This window comes from Pleurodeles waltl, chromosome 3_1, assembly GCF_031143425.1.
Source record: "Pleurodeles waltl isolate 20211129_DDA chromosome 3_1, aPleWal1.hap1.20221129, whole genome shotgun sequence".
NCBI classification, from domain to species: domain Eukaryota; kingdom Metazoa; phylum Chordata; class Amphibia; order Caudata; family Salamandridae; genus Pleurodeles; species Pleurodeles waltl.
Window position 1 is genome coordinate 1,984,652,119 of NC_090440.1, and position 23,442 is coordinate 1,984,675,560.

Genomic DNA, 23,442 nt, shown 5'->3' on the forward strand with positions numbered 1-23,442 from the left:
AGAGGCATCCAAAGGAAAAGTCTCCCCCACTGCCTCCGGGTCCATGTGTAATGCAAGAATTAAACTGGTGCTCATGCAAAGCACTCCGATACCTTTGGGTCAACTTTGCGCTGTACAAATCAACAAACAAAATAAAAGCCTCTCCCCTCTGGCTCCGTTATGAAACAAAATTAAAGCCCCTCCTTGCTGGCACTTGTTTTCCTGCATCAGGCATTTACTGCTAGCAAAAGAAGGAAGATAACAACGGTGAGGTGGGAGGGTAACACAACATAGGGTGGGTGGAGGGTGACAACTCCACGGAGAAGAGGACAGGGCTGAAGAAGATTAAATGCATGCGGAAAAGTAACCAGTGGATGAAAAGGAGTACTTCGGCATTGGGATGCTGATAAGAAGAACACAGGAAGAACAAGCATTGGTGAATGCAAGAAAATAGTGCGACAGCCAATAGAAACATATGACAAGCATTTTCAATGCAATGGGTCTCGCATTTGCTCGAGTTAGAGCTATTAGCGTTGTAAAAAAAAAAATCGCACTGCGTGGAAAATAAACAGATAAAGTAGTCCGGACCCCAGGCTGAAAACATCGAGCCTCGTATGTTTTTAGTAGTTTACCAATGCTGTGTAGGTGGGCTAAACACCGAAAAGGCATGACGTTTGCATGCCTTTCACAAATGAAAGTAAGTGGATTTTAAAAGGCAAGCCCACGAACCAATGAAAGTGACTAACGTGACATGGGCGTGGTTAGAAGCCCAAAGAGAGATTACAGAATGGGACAGAGCGCTTTGCGCTCGCCCATAGAAAGGAAAACGAGGACCCGCAGGACAAACTAAGGATGGAGGGGGGAAGCTGGTTTAAGCCGATAAAAGCAGGGCTCGAGGGGCAGAGAAAGACATGAGGGAGTAAACGAGCAAGAGGGAGACAACACTGGAGACAAGACAAATGGTACAAGAGCGGGTGATGATGTGTGGTGAAGGGACACAGGAGAGAGGTGGCCCAGAGGGTGGGGAGAGAATATGGCGGGTCTTCTCCTTTTGGCCCTTTGTGCGGCCGCAGTCCTTACTGGGAGCCCAACAGCGCCTCAAAGACATTTCTAATGCTGCAGGACACGGGCGAACAAGGGGTGGCAAGAGCCCCCCGCAACCAGTGTTAAGAGGAGCACAGATGCGCCTCTTGGGGGTTACTAAGTCATATTCACTTTAAAATGGAGAGCTCACGTATAGCTCCTAAAGGTCTATGTACACTGATTAAAGACCTGTGAAGTGAAAACAAAATGCAAATTTTAAATACAGTCTCCGCAGGTTTGCTGTAAATAAATTAATTTCAATAGAACGTTGCTAAACCCATGAATATTGATACCGTTTTGTGTATGTTACTGGAAATAACTACATTTAATTGAAAGCGCAACAAATACATTATTTTTGAGGTGTGACGATGATCGTGCGAATAACTGCTTGTATTTTAAAAATCCAGATTTTTCTTAGCTATTTTGGAGAAACGTTTTCCTAGACTTTGGTATCACATAGTAAGACCGTCCATGTAAATAATGTGGTTGTCCTGCATGATTGAAGTATCTGTTCTTAGTTTCGGAAGCATAGCTGGGACTTTACTATCTGGTAACACGAGGCTATACATTCATGACGATGCACACTGCAGTAATGACATATCCTGAAAATGCGCCGAGTTGGCATCTTTGGAGTAGGCGCCTATCAGCGGCACTTGGGGTAACACGCTCATCAAGGCCACCACTGCCCTTCTTCGGGTGTTGGTTGGCATAGTGTGTACCCCTGAAGCGTGATGTTAGTATCCCGGCAGCCTCTGAGCAGTGCCCAGGAGCCGAGCGCCAGGACAGTCACTCTGCATTTCCGCGCACCCGAGGGGTACTGGGAGAGAGGGAGCTCCCAGTGGCAGAATGACTGCCCCCGCAGACTGCAGTGAATTGGCGCGGAATGCTCCCCCAGTGTTCAAAAAGCAGAGCCCCTGCTGGGGGTGCCGCAACTCATGTTAAAAGTGCACGGCCCCCGCTGGAAGTGCGGATACTCATGTTAAAAGTGCACGGCCCCCGCTGGAAGAGCGGATACTCATGTTAAAAGTGCACGGCCCCCGCTGGAAGAGCGGATACTCATGTTAAAAGTGCACGGCCCCCGCTGGAAGTGCGAATACTCATGTTAAAAGTGCACGGCCCCTGCTGGAAGTGCGGATACTCATGTTAAAAGTGCACGGCCCCCGCTGGAAGTGCGGATACTCATGTTAAAAGTGCACGGCCCCTGCTGGAAGTGCGGATACTCATGTTGAAAGTGAACGCCCCCCGCTAGTATTGCCGATATTCATGTTAAAAGTGCACAGCCCTGCTGGAGGTGCTGCTATTAATGTTAAAAGTGCATGGCCCCTGCTGGAAGTGCTGCTACTCCTAATAAAAGTACACAGACTTCTACTGGAAGTGCTGCTACTCATGTTAAAAGTACACAGCACCTCGCTGGAAGTGCCGCTACTCGTGTTAAAAATGCATGGCCCCTGCTGGTAGTGCCACTACTAGTGTTAAAAGTGCAGGCCACCCATTGGAAGTGCCACTACTCATGTTAAATGTGCACTGCCCCTGCTGCAAGGGCCGCTACTCTAGTTAAACGTGCACAGCCCCCGCTGGTAGTGCCGCTACTCATTTTAAAAGTGCACGGCCTCTGCTGGAAGTGCTGCTACTCGTGTTTTCTTGCCACGTTAAAAGAAAAAAAAGCGCGATCGCGCTGCTACAGTTCACTCATAATGAAACCTATCGGCAAAAGTGCAATTATGTACGTAACCGGCAAAAGTGCAATTAACTGTGTAACAGGGTCGATATTATGCAAAGTGCCTTCTGCCAAGCGAGATCGCGCTGTGAAAATATAGAAAAAGTAGTCCACAAACCTGTCGGGAAACAGCGAGCCTCGCATGTTTTCTGTACTTGGTTGCTGCGCTTGAGGAGGGCTAACCACCGGAAAAGGCATGACCTATGCGTGCCTTCCACTAATGAAAGCAAGCAGATTCTAACAGGCAAACCCACGAACCAATGAAAGACACTGTTGTGACGTGGACGGGGCTCCGAGCCCTTTTCTAATTCCTAAAGCGTCTCGCTAGCGATACGCATGCGCAAGCACATGCGATGCAGGCTCGACCCTAAAAAGTAAGTGGGAAGCACAGGAACCAGTGAAAGCAAGGACACCAACGAGAGCGGGAGCGCTGTGCATGCAAAACCTAAAAAGAAGAAAATGTGGTTTTAAGTTCCTTTTCTCCACACATCCCAGACCCTCTCTTTTGTTTTTCTTTTTAAAAGTGTTATAAGGGAGCACATTTTTGTGGGTGAGCAAAATTTTCGTTATTTCGTTTTGCAAAATTATGCAAAACTTTGGGGGAATTTCTTGAAATTACATTTAAATATGCAACATGTAAATCCATAATTTAGAGCTATATTTAGCACATAATGCACCCTCACATCAATTTATATTGCAAAAACACATTGCTTGATTAAAAAATAGTGCAAAAAAACTCCAATAGCTCTGTGAACAACATCTGCTCGTGTTCTGAATTTTCCATGCGTTTGCTGTAAATTTTTAACGTGAGTGACACATATGTAGTAAATGTATCTCTCAAGTGCTGCGTATTTACTAAAGTGATCAATTTCTGGAATTTTGCATTATAAGCGGAATGTGAAACTATGCAAATTATGCTGCCCTAATTTAAATTTCGCCCAGGTTTACTCATTTCTTCAGCTTCTACTGTCTACTTGTTGGTGTAATGCTATGTTTTCCAGTAAAGTCATCTTTAATGTAAAAATGCAGACTTTACTTTTACTGCCCCTACCCTGAGTTTGCACTGGACCATCACAAGATTCACGGTTACCTTAACCTGGCTATCTTACTGCCGTAACATCAGATGCAGCCAGTTCAGCGCTTGAGGACTGATTCCCAGAAACATTTATGAGTATGGGTAGTAGTACTACAGGAGCACATTTTTACATATCGTTACATGCCTTTGTGAATTGGCCCTGAAATTTCAGACTTTCTGTTAGTAAAACTGCAAATACAACACACTCTTCTCTATTTGTACAAACTGTTCATGAATATGACCGGAATGTTATAAATTTAATTCAATTAGATGTTTTGGGGCCAATTCACAAATGCTTGAAAGAATACACAAAATTGTACTTTCAGAGTACTCTTTTATGTACTCTTACATGCCTTTGCGAATCGACCCAATGTGATGCTGCATGCCACGGTGAGTCTAGGGAACAATATAATAAAATTATGGTACTCCACGTAATGACTGAGTACAAATGGAGTGCAGTCTAAATATATTTAGTTTTCAAAGAGGAAAATATTTCAGCTGAAAAGCTTTCAATCAAATGTAATTCACCCTTTCTTATTCACTAACAGTACATTTCTCAAAAAATGATTTTAACAAATTACCTTCTTCTACAGCATGTTCTCGAATCAATGTGCAGAATGTCTGATGGAGACACCAGATCTATTAACTGTATAAAGATGAAAAGAAAATAGTTTTTATTGAGTCTGTTCTCTTTTTTTACCCGCTAGGAGTTTTGCTACGAAATAAAGCATTGCGATCTGTCTAAAAAGACATTAGAAGTTACAGTGTGGGATTACGATCTTGGAAAATCCAATGATTTTATCGGTAAGTAAGGTATGCCCTCAATGCACTGTCACAGGCTAGCAAACCAGCAATCTTGCCCTAACTCAATTTGTTTGTCAATATAAAGACTGAGAGGGATTCTGATTGAGTTACAATCGTCTGGCCATCTCCAACAGATACTTTGTCACGTTGAGAGTGGGCACAAATCGAATGGATTGAACATAAGCAAGAAAAGAGCTAACAAAAAGGAGGGAGGCTCAAACCACAAGACTGATAGATGTAAATGCATGCTAACTGGAAACACAGACTGTTATGCGGGTCCCCTCCTAATATTTTTTACAAAAAACAGTACCATACATGCCAACCATGCCAATTAAGGCGGTAGGCTACTGATTTCAAGGCTAGCCTCCCACTTCCTGATTTATGCTTGCAGAAACCTGATTCGGATTGCCGAATTATGATCTGCTGAAGACAATGCAGCTTGAGCTCAGGAATATATATCCTGAGCCAGATTGCTTTGCCCTTAATTCTTGTAGGGGGAGATTAGATGGTGTGACAAGCCTCGACATTTTTGTCATTTTCACACAACATACACATGAGTTTTTTTTTGTTTTGTTATTAAACTGAGAAAAACAAAATGCTGATTGTCTGTCACCATACATGCCAGTGGTCCGATTCAGACAGATTACCTCTGCTTCATTTTAAGTCAATGCTGAAAATAAATTCTTCCTACTATGTTTTTTAAATCTTGCACTTGCCTGCTCTAACTTTTGCCGTGTATGCAGTACCTAATAAATTGTGAGCTTCTTTTGGTAAAAAGATAATTCTAGAACATGGTCAGTCGTGGCTCGCAGTGCTAAAAAGGGGTGGGCGGGTGCAGTGCCAGGAGGAAACGGGGGTACATTTAATTTAAAAAAAAACACAAAAAAAACGTACCTGATCCGCTGACCCATGCCACGCCGCTCTCCTTTCCATCATCGCTGCAGGCACAGGCTCCCAGCCTGCCCTGCGGCCAATCCTGATACTGCTCAGAACAGCGTCAAGGTTGGCTGGGAGCACCCAGCCAGGGTGCTTCCAGGCAGACTGGGAGCCTGCGTAGGCTCTCTCCAGCCCGGAAACTGTGTTGCCGGGACATTTGCCGGGCTGGAGAGAGCCTACTGCGCATGTGTGTTTGGCCGGCCCAAGAAGGCAGGCCGAACACAGATGCGCTCTGAGAGGAGAGTGCTGTGCACTCCCCCTCACTGCTCGTCACACCCGTGGCCCCTCCCCTTTCAGAAGGAAAGGATAATAAACATAGTTTATTATCCTTTCCTTCTGAAAGGTTTGAAGCTTCTGCTGCTGGCGGGGGGAGGGGACACTCCTCCACCCTAACGGAGGAGCCACCCCTGAACATGGTTCATGATGCAAGGCTACCAAGAGGCTGAAAGTGGAGGCTCTGGAATAACAGATAAATTGTTTAATCACAGAAAAGAAACGGTGTTGAAGATGCAAACTTCAAAATCATTAAAAAAAAAAACATTTAGTTTTGCACACACATACCCAGAGGAACAGTATTCCTAACAGAAGTTACCTGTAGTAACTTTTGTAGACAAAATGCTGTTACTCACAATGAAGAGAGCAAATGGATGAGGTGGGCTTACCTTCCTCTATGCTGTATGTTATGGTGGGCAGAATCAAAATCTCACTGACGCTACAACATATCAATGGATGAAGTGGGCTGACTGAAAGCCCCTCTATGTAGGTATATTTATATTTTAAGACTGATTTTTAAAAACGAAAAGTCTTGGCTTTCTTGAGACCTAAAAAAAAGTAACTGACAATCATATGTGAGAAAAACGTAGAAAAAAGTAGCCACAGTTAAGTAGCGTAGTCCTTTGTTCCTGTGTCTCGTCTTTGACTATTTCTGTTCTAGACACCCTGCTGACTAGCTCCAGAAATAGTTGATCCCTTACCAAAGAAACATCTACTGCAGATGTAGTAACAAGTCAGCAATGTTCACATAGATCTTCAATCCTTAAGAAACAAAGAAAATCTTCTGTTTACTGTAGTGACTAGAAAGCTACGAATACAGTCTGAGCTCTGTTGAAAAGAGCAAGGGCTCCCTTTTATAATGTGCAACCTTCAGATGTCATAGTGTTAAGAGATGCGAGACATGAACCATCTGGCAATAATAGCCAGAGACATTTAGCATGCTGGTAATATGACCACATTTAATTACAGATATCTGGTAGAGTGTGTAAACTAAGCAATGGCGACAATTTGTTACCTCAAGTCTGATGTTACTGACATTCTGTCAAACTATGCTGACATATTACTCATCCTAGAATAAGGCTTTTTTTTTTTTTACATATGTTTTTATTGTTTTATCGGCCAAATGGCAACATTTTAAATGGAATACAAGATGTTACATTATGTTTCAACGTACATTACACATATAATTATTACGCATGGACAAAACGCAAGATTCGTGTGCGTGTACCAACACCCGGGTTGGGCTCTGCGAGCTGCGCGTGCACATTCGAGGTATATTCAACATGTGCTAAATTGAGTACAAGAAAAGAGATTGAGCTACAACTAATGTCCACTGCTATCTACAATTGTAGAACAACAACAACTATCAAGATAACTGAAATATACAAAATGATATTTATTGCATATGTATGTACAACACCAAGAAAACACAATGATCAAGATTAAATATATAAATATTTACATATTCACAGGAAAAGACACATACATTATATATAGTAAATAGACAGAGACAAAGGGGTTATACAAGACAAAAACACAACAAACAATGAAAAATAATAAAAACATAACATTGAAAAAAGGACAAAAAATCCAAGTTGTCCAAAGTACAATACAATACGATTTAGATATATACTTTCTTTACAACACTACTTTAAAGCCTTAATAGTATTCACAGTCTTGACATATTAACTTAGAACCAGATCGCGTCTCTACCTAATTCAACAAAAGAAATTACTTGGACCCTAAAATTCATATCCCATTATAACAACTGTAGGAACTAAGCCTACGCGTGTTTCGGCGCTAAACCTCCGTTTTGTAAAGCCGCCTTCATCAGGGCAGTTCCTTTTTAATGTTAGGTGACTGATACCGCAGATCTTTTAGATTCTCGTCTTTCCCATCTGAGTCAAATCTGATAAACATAAGAAATAACAATAAGAAATACCATAATCGTACGTTTAATCTAATTCTTTGAGATTCCGCTATCCTACCTACATAATACCACACACCAAGAATCATCAAAAGGAGTGCAAAGTGCATGAACAAAGAAATCAAGTGAAAAGATTCAAAACTAAGATTAAAGGACAAATGAAAACCAAAAAGAGATTCCACACCAAGAGACAGTGCAAGAGGATTCAAACACCCACTACATGCAAAAAGAAACTAAAAAACCATAAAACATATGTGGTTTCCCAAACTAATCTCCACAATAAATGTATTAACAATATTAGGTACCAGATGACAATGTTGATGCGTTCTCTCATAAGGAAAACACAAAAAGGTTGGTTCTCTAGCTTCAACTCTTGATTACACGGGGCTCCTTATACAGGCCTACAGTCAGATTTCAAAAATCCATCTCTATTTCAAAACAAAAAACCTCAAATCAGTAAAAGTGATCCATAAGTCTAATAGGCCAACCTTGTACCTATAGGAGCAGTAGCTTGTTCCTTAACATACCCAAATGGTCTTCAAAATAGCCGGATTCCTAGAGGGATAAATACCACAGCTTCCATTAGTCTTACATCTATATGTGAAAAAAGAAAAGAACGGGGAAAACGAAAATCAAAAATATGACAAAAATAGGGTTCCCCTATCACAAATACTCTCTCTTATCTCTTATTCTACAAAATTAACTAAATTCACTTATTCCTAATAGTACAAAAAGCAGCTCAGATGTATTTGGAACTTTTCTTAGATAAAATTTCAACATCCAACTTAATTCAAGATTAAGTAGCCAAACAACCTCAATGTTTACCAGATAGTAATCGTATACACTGAAAGCCTGCTCCTTTCAGGTTCAGCAATGCTATAGTTTTTGAGGGGGAAATGCCTTACCTTCCAATGCACCGATTTCTAAACAGCGAGTGCTAAACAAACAAGAAACAAGAAGCATAGAGAAAAGACAGTAGGATAGGCGCTGAGGCGGCTCCGGCGGACACACAACGGTGGGAGGGGGCAGAGGACCGACAGTGGAGGAGGGGAAGGGCCCAGGAAGAGGAGGACATTAGCAAAACAAAATGATGATGGACGGAGTGCTGACAATGCAAACACTCACCCCCGGTCCCAGGATGCTTGTTTCCGGTCCAGGGAGAACCTGGCCTGGCAGTTCGGGCTGGACTGTTCCCATGAGGAACAGGGTCAAGACTGATTTGCATATGGCTGGGTTCAAACTGGGGTGGCATGGTGAGCAAAATAATGGATGGATTAAACCCAGATCTGTGACTGGGGGTGAATGTTTGATTGGTTCCACATTCCGTCCATCCAGTTACGCTATCCCACAGCGTTTGTGTTTTGCTTTGCTTTTGCCGCCCTAAGTGCGCCGGGTGTGCCCAGACGTGGGTCCCGGGCTCACTGTGCCACTGGATTCAAGCTAGCCTGGCTGATGAGGGGTGAAACCCCGAAACTGGTCCCAGGATGTTTGTTTCTGGTCCAGGGAGAACCTGGCCTGGCAGTTCGGGCTGGATTGTTCCCATGAGGAACAGGGTCAAGACTGATTTGCATATGGCTGGGTTCAAACTGGGGTGGCATGGTGAGCAAAATAATGGATGGATTAAACCCAGATCTGTGACTGGGGGTGAATGTTTGATTGGTTCCGCATTCCGTCCATCCAGTTACGCTATCCCACAGCGTTTGTGTTTTGCTTTGCTTTTGCCGCCCTAAGTGCGCCGGATATGCCCAGACGTGGGTCCCGGGCTCACTGTGCCACTGGATTCAAGCTAGCCTGGCTGATGAGGGGTGAAACCCCGAAACCGGTCCCAGGATGCTTGTTTCCGGTCCAGGGAGAACCTGGCCTGGCAGTTCGGGCTGGACTGTTCCCATGAGGAACAGGGTCAAGACTGATTTGCATATGGCTGGGTTCAAACTGGGGTGGCATGGTGAGCAAAATAATGGATGGATTAAACCCAGATCTGTGACTGGGGGTGAATGTTTGATTGGTTCCGCATTCCGTCCATCCAGTTACGCTATCCCACAGCGTTTGTGTTTTGCTTTGCTTTTGCCGCCCTAAGTGCGCCGGGTATGCCCAGACGTGGGTCCCGGGCTCACTGTGCCACTGGATTCAAGCTAGCCTGGCTGATGAGGGGTGAAACCCCGAAACCGGTTCCAGGATGCCTGTTTCCGGTCCAGGGAGAACCTGGCCTGGCAGTTCGGGCTGGACTGTTCCCATGAGGAACAGGGTCAAGACTGATTTGCATATGGCTGGGTTCACACTGGGGTGGCATGGTGAGCAAAATAATGGATGGATTAAACCCAGATCTGTGACTGGGGGTGAATGTTTGATTGGTTCCGCATTCCGTCCATCCAGTTACGCTATCCCACAGCGTTTGTGTTTTGCTTTGCCCAGGAAGGGGAGGAACCAGTCGCAGGGAGGGGCAGGAGGCGAACCACATGAGGCATGCTTAACCTTTGCGCTAGCATCCCCGCGATTTCGTCGCATCAGCACATAACCAGGCCACCCCACGACCACAGGGGACCGGCCCACCGCTGGCCGTGGAGCGCCGTGTATGGGGAACGGGTCGCAGCAGGAGGGAACCAGCAGGATCCGAGGACTCCCAGCCCCAGTACCCCCAAGCGCACCACAAGGCTCCAGCTATGCGCCCAGGGGCACACGCGGAAGGCGTCGCAATTTTATATTGGTCCATTTAAAAAAAAAAATGTTATTGTTCTTTTTTCTTTTTCCCCTTCCTCTCCCCCGCGTGCCTCGAACGCCCCATTCATTAATGTTACACTATGGCCATTGCGATGATGTCAAATCTCTCCACTCATTTGTTTAGGGAGGACGCTCATCGTCTTTATTTTCTGCAGCAATCAAGAACGAGTTCCAAACCTCTAGGCCTTTAACTAGTATACCTTTATCCAGTAGATTCTGCAATGACTGTGTTTCTGCTTTGGTCCAACGTATTACCTCTTCGCGCCACTGGGCAACACTGGGGGCACCAGGGGCTTTCCACTTCATGGCGATCAGGCGTCTATACAGCACCTGTGCCAGGGCAATGCATTTATAGGTGCGTTTGCGTTTCTTGGGATGAGGTGTTATGCCCAATAGGCACACCTCAGGAGCAGGGGATAATGTGGTATTTGTCCATTCAGCTAGCAACGTTATTATCTCTATCCATGTATTCCGGATCGGGAGGCATTCCCATGTCATGTGGTAGAATGTGGCCTCTTCTGTGTCGCATCTGGGGCATGTTTGTGGTGACCGGGGAAACATGCGTGTTATGCAGTGAGGTGATAGATAAGTCTGATGCACATAATTAAACTGTGTGTATCGGAAGCGAGGGTTGCGTGAAACCTCGCGAGTCATTTTCATCGCTTGTTCCCATAAGTTAGGGGATAGTGGTTCCGGTAGCACACAGTCCCATTTGTTTTTTGCCTGTTCCTGTTTGTGTTCAGCCTGGCCGGCGAGGATGTTGTATATATTTGAAATGCTTGATGGGGCATTTGTGCTCCCCATCAGTTCGTGCAGCAGAGGGGAGATATCCGGTTCCGAGTTGCCTTTTCTCCAGCACTCTCTCATTACCTGCCAAATTGCTCCATAAGCTATAAAACCTCCCCGGCCGAGCGCATACCTATCGGCTAGCGCTTCATAGGTTTGAAGTTGCCCGTCCTGGTAGATGTCTCCTAATGTAAGTATGCCCCTGCTACCCCATGTATTCAGGCCCACTTTGGCTGCTATTTTTGCTAATGTCGGTTGGGCCAGCAGTGGGATTCTTGGTGAGTACTGCGGGACTTTTGCGTTTTGCAACGCGTATCGGCCCCAAGCCCAATGTGCAGTATACAGCAGCACATTGCTAGTGTTCACTGGATCAGTACGATTCATGAGGTATTGCATTATCTCTGTGCCTTCGAGATCCTGCAACACCCTCTGAGTTTCGGCCCCGGTTGGGTTTCCAACCCATGTGGATATCCATTGTAGTTGGGCAGCTGCGTAGTACGCTTCAAATCTGGGGGCGGCCAGTACCCCCAACTTGAGCGGTAGAAGTACTTTTGTTAATGCAACGCGTCTTCGGCCATTGCCCCATATTAGGTCCGTTAGTAAGCTATTCAATAGTTTAAAGAAGGAGCTCGGAAGTATTAAGGGTAACGCCATAAAGTAATAGAGTAGTCGGGGTAATACTATCATCTTTGCAATAGCTACTCTGCCCATAGGAGAGAGTGGGAGTGAGCACCAGAAGGGCAAGGAGCCCCTCGTTGATCTGACCACTTGGCCGAGGTTACCATCCCTGAAATCTTGACTGTCATGGTATATGTTTACACCTAAATATTTAAATGTTGTATAGCACCATTTCAAGCCTCCCGGCACCGCTGGTGTTCTCAGTGCCTCGGGGACCGGGCGCATGGGGAATATGCAGGATTTTGTCCAATTCACTGTTAATCCGGCCACCGAACTAAATTTTTCTAGGAGTTCCAGCAGGCCCGGCAGGGCTCCCACGTGATCTCGTAGGAAGATCAGTGCATCATCCGCATATAAGGATACTATCTGGTGCTTCTGGCCATCCAAGACACCCCACGTGGGTGCCATTATGCGAAGGTGGGCGGCTAGAGGTTCAATGGCTAATTCGAATAACAGTGGTGAAAGCGGGCATCCCTGTCTGGTGCCTCTACTAATAATAAATTTTTCGGAGATCGTATCGCCCGTCTTAACCCTAGCTGTTGGGTCAGTGTATAATGTTCTCACCCAACCAATGTACACTTGCCCAAAACCCATCCGCTTGAGTGTTTCTGTTAAGAAGGGCCAACCCAACGTATCAAATGCTTTTTCTATGTCCAATGATACTGCCACCAGGTGCCTGCCTTCTACCGGGGAGTTTCTCATTAGGCGCAGTAAATTCCTGATATTGCTGAATGTGTTGCGGCCGGGAATGAAGCCTGCCTGATCCTGATGTACCAGCTCTGACACATAGGGAAGTAGGCGGTTAGCTAGTATTTTTCCGAGTAATTTGCAATCAGTGTTTAGTAGTGATAATGGCCTATATGAGCGAACATCCAAGGGGTCACGGCCTGCCTTTGGTAAAACTGCTATCAAAGCCTCACGGCATGTTTCAGGGAGCTGGCCCAGTTCCAGCGCTTCCTTTAGCATTGCTAGATATGGAGCTAGAATCTGAGATTGGAACGTGCTGTAGTATTCTATGGGTATGCCATCGCTGCCGGGTGCTTTGCCGTGTGTCAACTGTAGCAGTGCTCGTTGGATTTCAGCTATCTCAATCGGGCTGTCTAGCTCTATAGTTTGAGCAGCTGTCAGGCTGCTCAGAGTTATATCGCTGAAGAATTCGTCTAAATGGGTCTTAGTGGGTGGAGGCCGTGCCTGGTACAACAAGCTATAATACTCTTTGAAAGCATTATTTATCTCTACCTGAGTATTGACTATCTGACCTGATTCCAGGCGGATAGCGCCTATAGGGGCGTTCCGGTGTTCACTCTTTATAAGCCACGCTAATAGTTTACCGGATCTGTCGCCCTCCGCATGTGTGCGGGCCATGTGATGTCGATAGTCGAAGTGTCTGAGGCGACTGTCTGTCTTGGACCATTTAGTGCGCATGTTAGTGAGCATGGTCGCTGTTATGGCATATTTAGCGAACTCGCCCTCAGCTAATTGAATTTCTTGTTCTAATGCTCGGAGTTCGCGCATTAGCGTTTGCCGCACTCCCACTGTAGTTGATATGCATACCCCTCTTATGACTGTCTTATGTGCATCCCATTCGATGGCTCTTGAGGTGGCCGTCCCTACATTCGATGTGAAATATGCTGAGATGTGTGTAGCAATGTCCTTCCTAAAAGGGGGGTGTAACCGGACGTCCCCAGACGCCGGTCTTCAGAAAGACACAGAAACTGACGAAGGATTCCCCGCGGAGACCCCAGGAGCTCTGGACGTCGTGACGTCAAGCGTCATGTACGCCAGAGTGAATATTGAAAAGAAGGAAGCCGCCGTAGACCCAGAGATCGCGAAGGATCGAAACGCACAACAAACAACAAGAGAGCCGACCGAACGCCCAAACGAAGCGAGTCCCCGGAAAGCAGACGAGCACCGCAAAAGAGGAGCAATACCCAGGGAGCCTCCCGCCCCTGAGCCGGTGAAGTCGGGAGACCGTCCGAAAGCCGGCCGCGTCCCTGGAGGGGCGTGGCCTACCGAGGTACGGTCGTACCGAAAAGGGGAGGGGGACACCGGGTGGTTACGGGGTTTACGGGGACTATGGAGACTACGGGGAACTGAGGGAAGAGGGCTGAGGTCTTATAGGGAGGGGGAGGTGGTGTAAAAAGGAACCCAGGATACCCTCTAACCTCACGGGGACCCGACCATAAAAACTGCTAATAACCCAACAAGGGAGCTACACGAACGCACTGGGACAGGGAGAAGGACGTGGAGAAAAGTAATCCTCACCTCCCTGCACTCCTGTATCTACCCCCACCTCCCTACTAACCTAAATAGCTCTACCTATTATTTAAACCCCACTTACCTTTTTCTTTTCTCCTTTATTTTGGGAACCTGGGCCGCTGACGCATGGGAGGAGCAGAATCTTCCTAAAGCCGAACCAGACCCCACAAGGATCCTTATCCAAACCCTGGAAGAGAAAATAAGGAAACAAGAGACTTTATTACTTATCATTTGAGAGACTAAATCAAACCGGACATTCTAGGAAATAGTTAATTTGTCTTAAGACTGCAAGGGAAATAAATTAATTAACCCCGTGAGTACGCGTCTGTCGTCTTAAATCCAATATCCCTTCGACCCGGGATAAAGAACCCGCCACAGTGGTGTCAGAAGTGGGATATTGGACCAGGCGACAGGCAGTTCAAGACCATGGAGGATAAACCCACCATCTCAGATATGATGCAGCAGTTGGCCGAGGGACAGAGGCATCTACAAATAGTATGGGAAGAACAACAGAAGGAGGCTAAAGTAGAAAGGGAGGCCCTGCAAAGCGCGCTCAAAAGTCAGGCCACTATCATGGCAAACAATCAATTGGTTCATGAAACTGCCATCAAAAATCTCACGGATACCATTGCTGCCACCCGGGTACATCCGAATGTGCCTAGTTCGGTCCTACAGCGTTACCAGGAAGGCGAAGATCCTGATGCTTTTTTCACCAATTTTGAGCGAGTTGCCACTTCCGCTACTTGGCCCCAAGAGCGATGGGGTCAATATATAGCACCATTATTAACAGGAACCCTCCAAGCGGCTTATCAAGCGGTGAACCCAGGGGGAACAACTCCATACCAGGACATTAAGAAGAGCATTCTGGAACGGGTGGGTTTCGATTCAGAACACTACCGAGTCCGGTTCAGAAAGGCTAAGTGGGGACCCTCCGAGAATCCCCGAGCCCTATACTTTCGGATCAAGGATTTAGGTCTCAAATGGTTAGGCCCCATTGGGACTAATCGGGAAGACATCATCGAGATCGTCCTCTTAGAACAGTATCTAGACGCCCTACCCCCCAACACACGCCACTGGATTAAACAACACCCAAACCCCGACACTAACACCACCATTGAGTTAGCATGTGCCTTTCACCGCTCCCTCGAGTTTAAGGTTCCCCCCCTTCGGCCAACCCCTAGTCCGGTTCGACCGAGTCCCCTTTCATCCTCATCGGCAGGACGAAGAGCCAACGAGGATACTGGAAAAACACGAGGGTTTGAAAAGCCGTACGTTCAACAGCCACAGTGTTTTAGTTGTGGTGAATGGGGACATATAGCCCGGGTTTGTCCCCTAAAAACCGAAAAACCCGAACCAATGGAAATAGGAATTACTAGGGGACGAGTCTTTTATACCGGGGGAAAAGAAACCCCATATAAGAAGAGACTGGTTATCAATGGAAGACCCACCCTGGCCCTCATTGATTCAGGATGCAGTCAGTCCGTAATCCGAGCTGATCTACTCGTTAACCCTACCTTTACTGCCGGACTTACTGTATCCATCTGTTGTATTCACGGAGAAACCAAGGAATATCCTCTAACCTGGGCAACCCTATCATGGGAAGGAAAAGAAAATCCCATAAGGATGGGGGTAGTGGAATGACTAGTGGAAGAAGCTATTATAGGAACGGATTTTACAAAATTTCCGGAGCTTCTAGATAGTACCAGACATTCTGAAGAAATGAATACATGGTGGAACAGTGCTCCCTTTTCTAACGTACCTATACCGACCCCGTTAGACCGCTACAAACCCTCTCGGAGTGAAAAAAGAGCAACCAAAAAAGCCTACACACAAGAAAACTCGAGCCCAGAGATGGTAATTACACCCGTTCTTACCCTTACTAACCTGCCCCCCTTCCGGAGCTGCCAAAGAGAAGATCCAAGTTTAGTTCATGCCTGGAAAAGTGCACGACCCCGGGCCCTCCAAGATAAAGGTCCATCGTTCACAATAGTTAAAAATCTATTATATCGAGTCACTAGCACGGGCCGAGAAGAAAAGAAGCAATTGATAGTCCCCGAACCCTACAGACAACAAGTTCTACACCTAGCCCACAGTCAGCCAGGGGGTGGCCACTATGGGAGAGAAAAAACAGAGGAGTATCTGTTGAGGAGGTTCTATTGGCCGGGTGTCTTTTCTCAGATTAGGAAATTCTGTCAGCAGTGTCCTAAATGCCAAATGATTGATCCTGGTACGAGGAGAAGAGCCCCTTTACAACCCCTCCCTATCATAGATATCCCCTTCTCACGAATAGGAATGGACATTGTTGGTCCGCTCCTACCCTCTTCCCGGGGATACCGTTACATATTAGTGTTGGTGGACTACGCCACAAGGTACCCCGAGGCCCTCCCCCTTAGTAGTATTAACACCAAGAGCGTCGCCCACGCCATGATAGGCTTCTTTTCCCGAATCGGTTTTCCCCGAGAAATCCTAACAGACCAAGGCACCCAATTCATGTCCTCCTTAATGGCACAGATATGCCAACTTTTGGGGATCAAACAATTGCGGACTTCGGTCTATCATCCCCAGACTGACGGTCTGGTGGAACGGTACAACCGAACACTGAAAAATCTTCTAAAGAAATCTATCTCCGATTCAGGTAAAGACTGGGATAGGAAACTCCCCTTAGTATTATACGCTGTCAGAACCCATGAGCAAGCTTCTACGGGCCATAGTCCGTTTGAACTGCTGTTCGGACGACAACCCAGGACCCTATTAGACATGGCAGCGGAACTATGGGAGGAAGAGGATGGGGAAAAGACCCTTCTGAAATATACCCAGGAATTAAAAACCCACCTACACACGGTGTGGGAAAACGTGAGAGTAAACATGGAGAAGGCTCAAGAGAAACAGAAAAGGTATTATGATAGGAATACACAGTTGAGGACTTTTTCCATAGGGGATAAAGTATTAGTGCTTCTCCCCAGTTCAGACAACAAACTGTTAGCAAAGTGGCAGGGACCATATAACGTGACTGGAATCGTAACACCGGTGACTTATAAAATTCAGCTAACCGATAGACCCAATAGGTCACAGATCTTCCACGTTAATCTGCTAAAAAAAAATGGGAAGAACCTGTGACCGACCCGGTCCGAGGATGTCTGGTTAACACTGTTAAGGAATTGGAGGTAGGGTGGTGCCCCACTGATCGCCCTAGTGGAAGCGAGATACCGGTCATAAACACAGACATCTCGCTTCAACAACGCAAGCAGTTAAACAAACTCCTCTATGAACATACTCAGATATTCTCCCTGACACCGGGTAGAACCAAGTTGGTACATCATCAGATCATAACCCCTCCTGACAAGATAGTGCGGTTACGCCCTTATCGTATCCCTGAAGCTAGGAAGGTTCTGGTAGAAAGCGAAATAGAGAAAATGCTAGACCTAGATATTATAGAACCTTCTCAAAGTCCCTGGTGTTCGCCTGTGGTATTGGTACCCAAACCGGATGGGTCTATACGTTTTTGCATTGACTTCAGACAAGTCAATTCTATATCCCAATTTGACACGTATCCTCTCCCAAGAGTAGACGAACTTTTAGAGAAATTGGGGAAAGCTCACTACATGTCTACTCTCGATTTGACAAAAGGATACTGGCAGATCCCGCTAGCCCCAGGAGACAGAGAAAAAACGGCCTTCTCCACTCCCTCCGGGCTATATCATTTTAAGGTTCTCCCTTTCGGGTTACATGGCGCACCCGCCACTTTCCAACGTCTCATTGATACCATTCTACGACCGCATACCAGCTACGCTGCCGCCTATCTGGATGACATCGTCATATTTAGCGAGACATGGGGGGACCATTTAACGCATATAGGAAAAATCCTTACAGCATACGAAGGGCTGGACTGACAGCCAACCCTTCTAAGAGCCGACTGGCCTTTAATGATATCTCTTACCTGGGCTATCACATAGGAAAAGGTATACTGAGACCCCAAATGAACAAAATCGAAGCCATCCTACGCATCGATGCTCCCACCTCGAAAAAAGAGGTCCGTTCGTTTTTAGGCCTGGTAGGATACTACCGACGCTTTATCCCTCATTATTCCACCTTGGCCACCCCCCTGACTGATCTTCTGAGAAAGGGACAACCTAAAACCATTACGAGACTAAACCCGGATCAATATCATAGTTATCGTACCTTGCAGAAATGCCTCACTACTCAACCGATCTTAAAGTGCCCGGAGTTTAATAAACCATTCCACCTTCAAACGGATGCCTCCGATGTAGGATTGGGAGACGTACTTTTTCAGAAAGATGAAACCGAAGTTAGCCATCCCGTGGTCTATATTAGTCGTAAACTGTTTCCCAGGGAACAGAAATATCCCATTATCGAGCGAGAGTGTCTTGCCATTAAGTGGGCAATCGAAAGCCTCCAATATTACCTTTTGGGCAGGTCCTTCCTGCTGTATACAGATCATGCTCCCCTTACCTGGCTCTCAAGATATAAAAATACCAACAACCGCATCCTGAGGTGGTTTATTGAGCTTCAACCTTTCTCCTTTCATGTCTGCCACCTCCCAGGCGACCTTATGGGTCAGGCCGACTATCTATCCCGGTTCCCGGGTCCTGTGGGACTCGAACAGCCCCATTCAAGTGAGGGGATGTGTAACCGGACGTCCCCAGACGCCGGTTTTCAGAAAGACACAGAAACTGACGAAGGATTCCCCGCGGAGACCCCAGGAGCTCTGGACGTCGTGACGTCAAGCGTCATGTACGCCAGAGTGAATATTGAAAAGAAGGAAGCCGCCGTAGACCCAGAGATCGCGAAGGATCGAAACGCACAACAAACAGCAAGAGAGCCGACCGAACGCCCAAACGAAGCGAGTCCCCGGAAAGCAGACGAGCACCGCGAAAGAGGAGCAATACCCAGGGAGCCTCCCGCCCCTGAGCCGGTGAAGTCGGGAGACCGTCCGAAAGCCGGCCGCGTCCCTGGAGGGGCGTGGCCTACCGAGGTACGGTCGTACCGAAAAGGGGAGGGGGACACCGGGTGGTTACGGGGTTTACGGGGACTATGGAGACTACGGGGAACTGAGGGAAGAGGGCTGAGGTCTTATAGGGAGGGGGAGGTGGTGTAAAAAGGAACCCAGGATACCCTCTAACCTCACGGGGACCCGACCATAAAAACTGCTAATAACCCAACAAGGGAGCTACACGAACGCACTGGGACTGGGAGAAGGACGTGGAGAAAAGTAATCCTCACCTCCCTGCACTCCTGTATCTACCCCCACCTCCCTACTAACCTAAATAGCTCTACCTATTATTTAAACCCCACTTACCTTTTTCTTTTCTCCTTTATTTTGGGAACCTGGGCCGCTGACGCATGGGAGGAGCAGAATCTTCCTAAAGCCGAACCAGACCCCACAAGGATCCTTATCCAAACCCTGGAAGAGAAAATAAGGAAACAAGAGACTTTATTACTTATCATTTGAGAGACTAAATCAAACCGGACATTCTAGGAAATAGTTAATTTGTCTTAAGACTGCAAGGGAAATAAATTAATTAACCCCGTGAGTACGCGTCTGTCGTCTTAAATCCAATATCCCTTCGACCCGGGATAAAGAACCCGCCACAGGGGGTCTTGTAATAGTTGCGTTTGCAGACGCCAGGTAGGAATGCATGAGCGAGGTCTGCCCCATCTTATTTGTACTATGAGTGGGCAGTGGTCTGAGATTACCCTAGCGGAATACTCCGCTCTCGTTATTTTATGCGTTAGATTCTGTGAGGTGAGGATGAGGTCTATGCGGGTATGTAATAAGTGTACTGGGGAATAATAGGAGTACACATTTTCAGGTGGATGCAAGTGTCTCCATATGTCGATTAATTTAAAAATGTAAAGGTGCACTGACACTTGCTAGGTAACTGTACATCAGAGACGAAACTCTGAACAAATTCAGCTGTAATCGTCCTTGTTACTTGTCAAAGTTGAGTCATGATACGCCTAGCTTCTCTGATAGTAGCAGAGAGACCTCAAGTTAGAATTCAGTGATGAAAAAGCTGCAGAAAACATACCAACACCTCACCTCACCTCTCAAAGGTGATGGGGCAAAAGGACGTGTACATTTTTGGTGCAAATTTCAAATCCCAGCTCTACTTGAGTGGATGGATCTTTGTCTCAAATTGAGGCTTAACATTAACAGTTCAACAACATCTCAAGAACAGTGAAGCATATTTTGCCCCACAAGAATGACAGAGTATTAGATTTGCAAACCATGAAGGTTTGTTAGCAGATTAACAAAGTTCCAAACTCAAATTAGTCATACATCAGTAATCACCTGGTGTCAGCATTAGTCCATATGATCCAACGCAAGTCAGAATAGCAAATACATAGCCAAGTTATTTAAAGATTATTGTAGGAAAATCATGAAAGATTTGGTTCCCTTGATGGGAAACTCCTTAATGCTAAGCTAAGGTTTCAGAAGTGAGGTTGGGGAAGTTTTGTGTTGCATGTGTCAGAAAATGATGCCTTTAATGCAGAACCAAATGAAGTTTCTAATCAGAGAAAGAAGAAATACATTTGCTTGAGTGATTAATTCTGTGCGCAGCAATAAAATACGCACGAAGCCTCAGGAGAGGCAGAGGGGCATCTGCCTTTAAACATGGTCAGGAGCACATCTGGCTACTTAACCTAGCGAACATAGAATTCAACAATCTGGATCCTCCTTTCAATTCCCACAGTTAAGGAACCTATCAAAACTAAGCATTTACAAACTCCCAGTGTCAGAACCACTTTCCATCAATCATATAATGGAAGATTTTAGCTTCATGGCCTTCCTAGGATACATCTAAGCCAGTCCATCTCACGCACAAGTGTTAAGATTTACTGTTCAGCTTGTTAAGAGATGCACATTCAATGGCCTTCACAAAGAATTCAACAATAACAGCACAGTTCTAATGCGCATATGGTTGGAACTCGGCTTCTGAAATGAGAGAAAGATTAAGCACAACATGCAGAAACATACCATTTCATTTAAGATGGGGCCTTTCAAATTGAAATCTATTGTGACTATGACTAGCTTAACGCGAACAGACTCTAATGACTAATTATTAATGTAGAAATCACTAATTATGGCAATCTTAATATAAAATCAAACTTGCAAATAGGTAAGCAATGATATATACACACATATGACACTTCTTAACAGTTAATTTAAAGGATGATTAATTTTGTGTGACACACACTCACACCCCCCTACACACACACACACAATGCATTAGCATTTTGTCAAACAAAGATAAGATAATGGCAATGCGTCACCATAAGCAAGCAATACAACCTGGCAAAGTACGCCTGAAAATAGTCATGTCACTTGTTGCTCGAATGAGCATTCACCTTTAAAAAATGAAAGACAAGAGCCATTTGGGAAAACAGGAACTGTTTGTTTAATTAAAAATTGCTGCCGGGAGAGCAGTTAAAGAAACGGGGTCTGAGGACTGTCTCTCAATGTACAATCGTGTACAAGTGTTTTTTATACATTTCTTTGAGTGTCAGAAACCAATTACAACATTCCTTTTGCGGTGAAGGATGTGAACAGTTGTCTTAAAGTCATAAATAGGTCCTGATAACATATGCAGGCGGCCCTCTACCTGGCGTGAACACAATGAGAGCAAGTGGGTAATGTGTCCAGATGTCCAGCATGAGTGTGTACTGTGTGTGTTGTGTTCTGATTGGCTAAGTGTTCCTAACTACGTATGGCATATGACCTTATGGTGTTTGGGAATGTGTGCATTCCTCCAGCAATGTGCATTTTATTAGGATCAATTTCCTGGGATCATTGTGGTGTTGCTGTGCCTACCTATGGGACTAATCTGGAGCTTCCTGTTCGCGCATTTCTTTGCTGGCTGTGTGCTGACCACCCCCTCCATGACCTGTCAGTCAGTAACCTCAGGGCTAGGTTTCAGAGCATGCCCAACCACGTATCTTGGAGTCTGGGTTGATGGAGAGTTCATGTCGGGTGGATTAGCTAATAGTGATGTGATTTCATTGGTATATGTGATCATGTCGTGGTGCATATCGACATCGACTTTCCCAATATTATCAAACTGATAGATGTGCACATGAAAGTAAATATCCTACAAACAGACTGTTAAAAGAAGTGTCCTAGAAAGACTATAGGTAGATTCTCCTGAAAAATCCTCCTGTGAGAGGGATCGAAGTAATTAATCTGTTTGAAGTGTACCCTGTACGCCTATGCTATTAATTGTAAAGGTATCAGGAAAGTCAATGTCAAAAACCTGCCGGTGATAGACCTCCAGGCCACACGTGGTGTTGAATTTTATTTTTTAGGCTCCTGGCTCCTTGGATTCTTGAAGTATGAGATCAATATGAATACATGCCCTGGGATACGCATTGTAGGTTTTAGAAGAAAAAGGGATGTCCTGGAGCTGTGGGTTCTTTGGGAGGTGAGTCACTATCCCTTTCAACACCCCACTTTTAATAATTATTCCCATTGTACACCACACCTACCAGCTCACAATCACTATAGCATGACATGCTGTTACGGTCTGTACTGGGCTGTTTAGAAGCAGGTTAATTAGCAAAATATTTGTCCATAATGTTATTCATAGTCTTTTGCAGCCTCTAAGCAACAGTAATGACCCTTGTTGGACAGCACCATGAACGGGCTTGTGAGAACCCTGACCAGTGGGCTTCTTAGCAGCAGCATAAGGCTGTCCGGCTTAGGATCAGTAAGGATTAAGCAGCATGCACATCTGGGTCTGGAGTCAAGGTGGAATTCAGAGTGGTAAAATATTTGTTTTATTTATTTATTGGCGACATGTTTTGCACAAACCAGACCCAAGGGGCAAGAGAGCGCTTTACAAAGAAGCACTGGATTACACTAAGACAGGATAAAGAGATGGACATACTACAGACAAAAGGAATGGTCATAGAGGAACACACCCTCTTTCCATAAACACATGGAATGCAGTTGCAGAAAGTGGGTGGAAAGGAGGTCATACATGTCAAGAAATGAGGCTATGTAGGAGAAGTCATTGTGGGGCTCAGGTCGAAATAAGGATATGATAGGTGTTGAAAGAGTAAGAGCTTAAGTTTATGTTTGAAAATGAAATATGAGGGTTTCAAACTTATAGAGAATTCCCCAGGAAAGCCTTTTTTGCACTCTTTATCTTGAAAAGATATATCTCCAGAATGAAGGAGTCTGTGCTC

At 45.6% G+C, this 23,442-nt stretch overlaps 1 protein-coding gene across 2 annotated transcripts in view; it reads left to right on the forward strand.

Moving 5' to 3' along the window:
* DOC2B (double C2 domain beta) overlaps window positions 1-23,442 on the forward strand; it is a 1,627,913-nt gene that overhangs the window by 1,586,142 nt on the left and 18,329 nt on the right. For both annotated transcript variants that reach the window (XM_069226394.1, XM_069226395.1), the window contains one exon: window positions 4,562-4,658. In XM_069226394.1, the coding sequence (XP_069082495.1) occupies window positions 4,562-4,658 (97 nt within the window). The remainder of the gene's footprint in view (window positions 1-4,561; window positions 4,659-23,442) is intronic.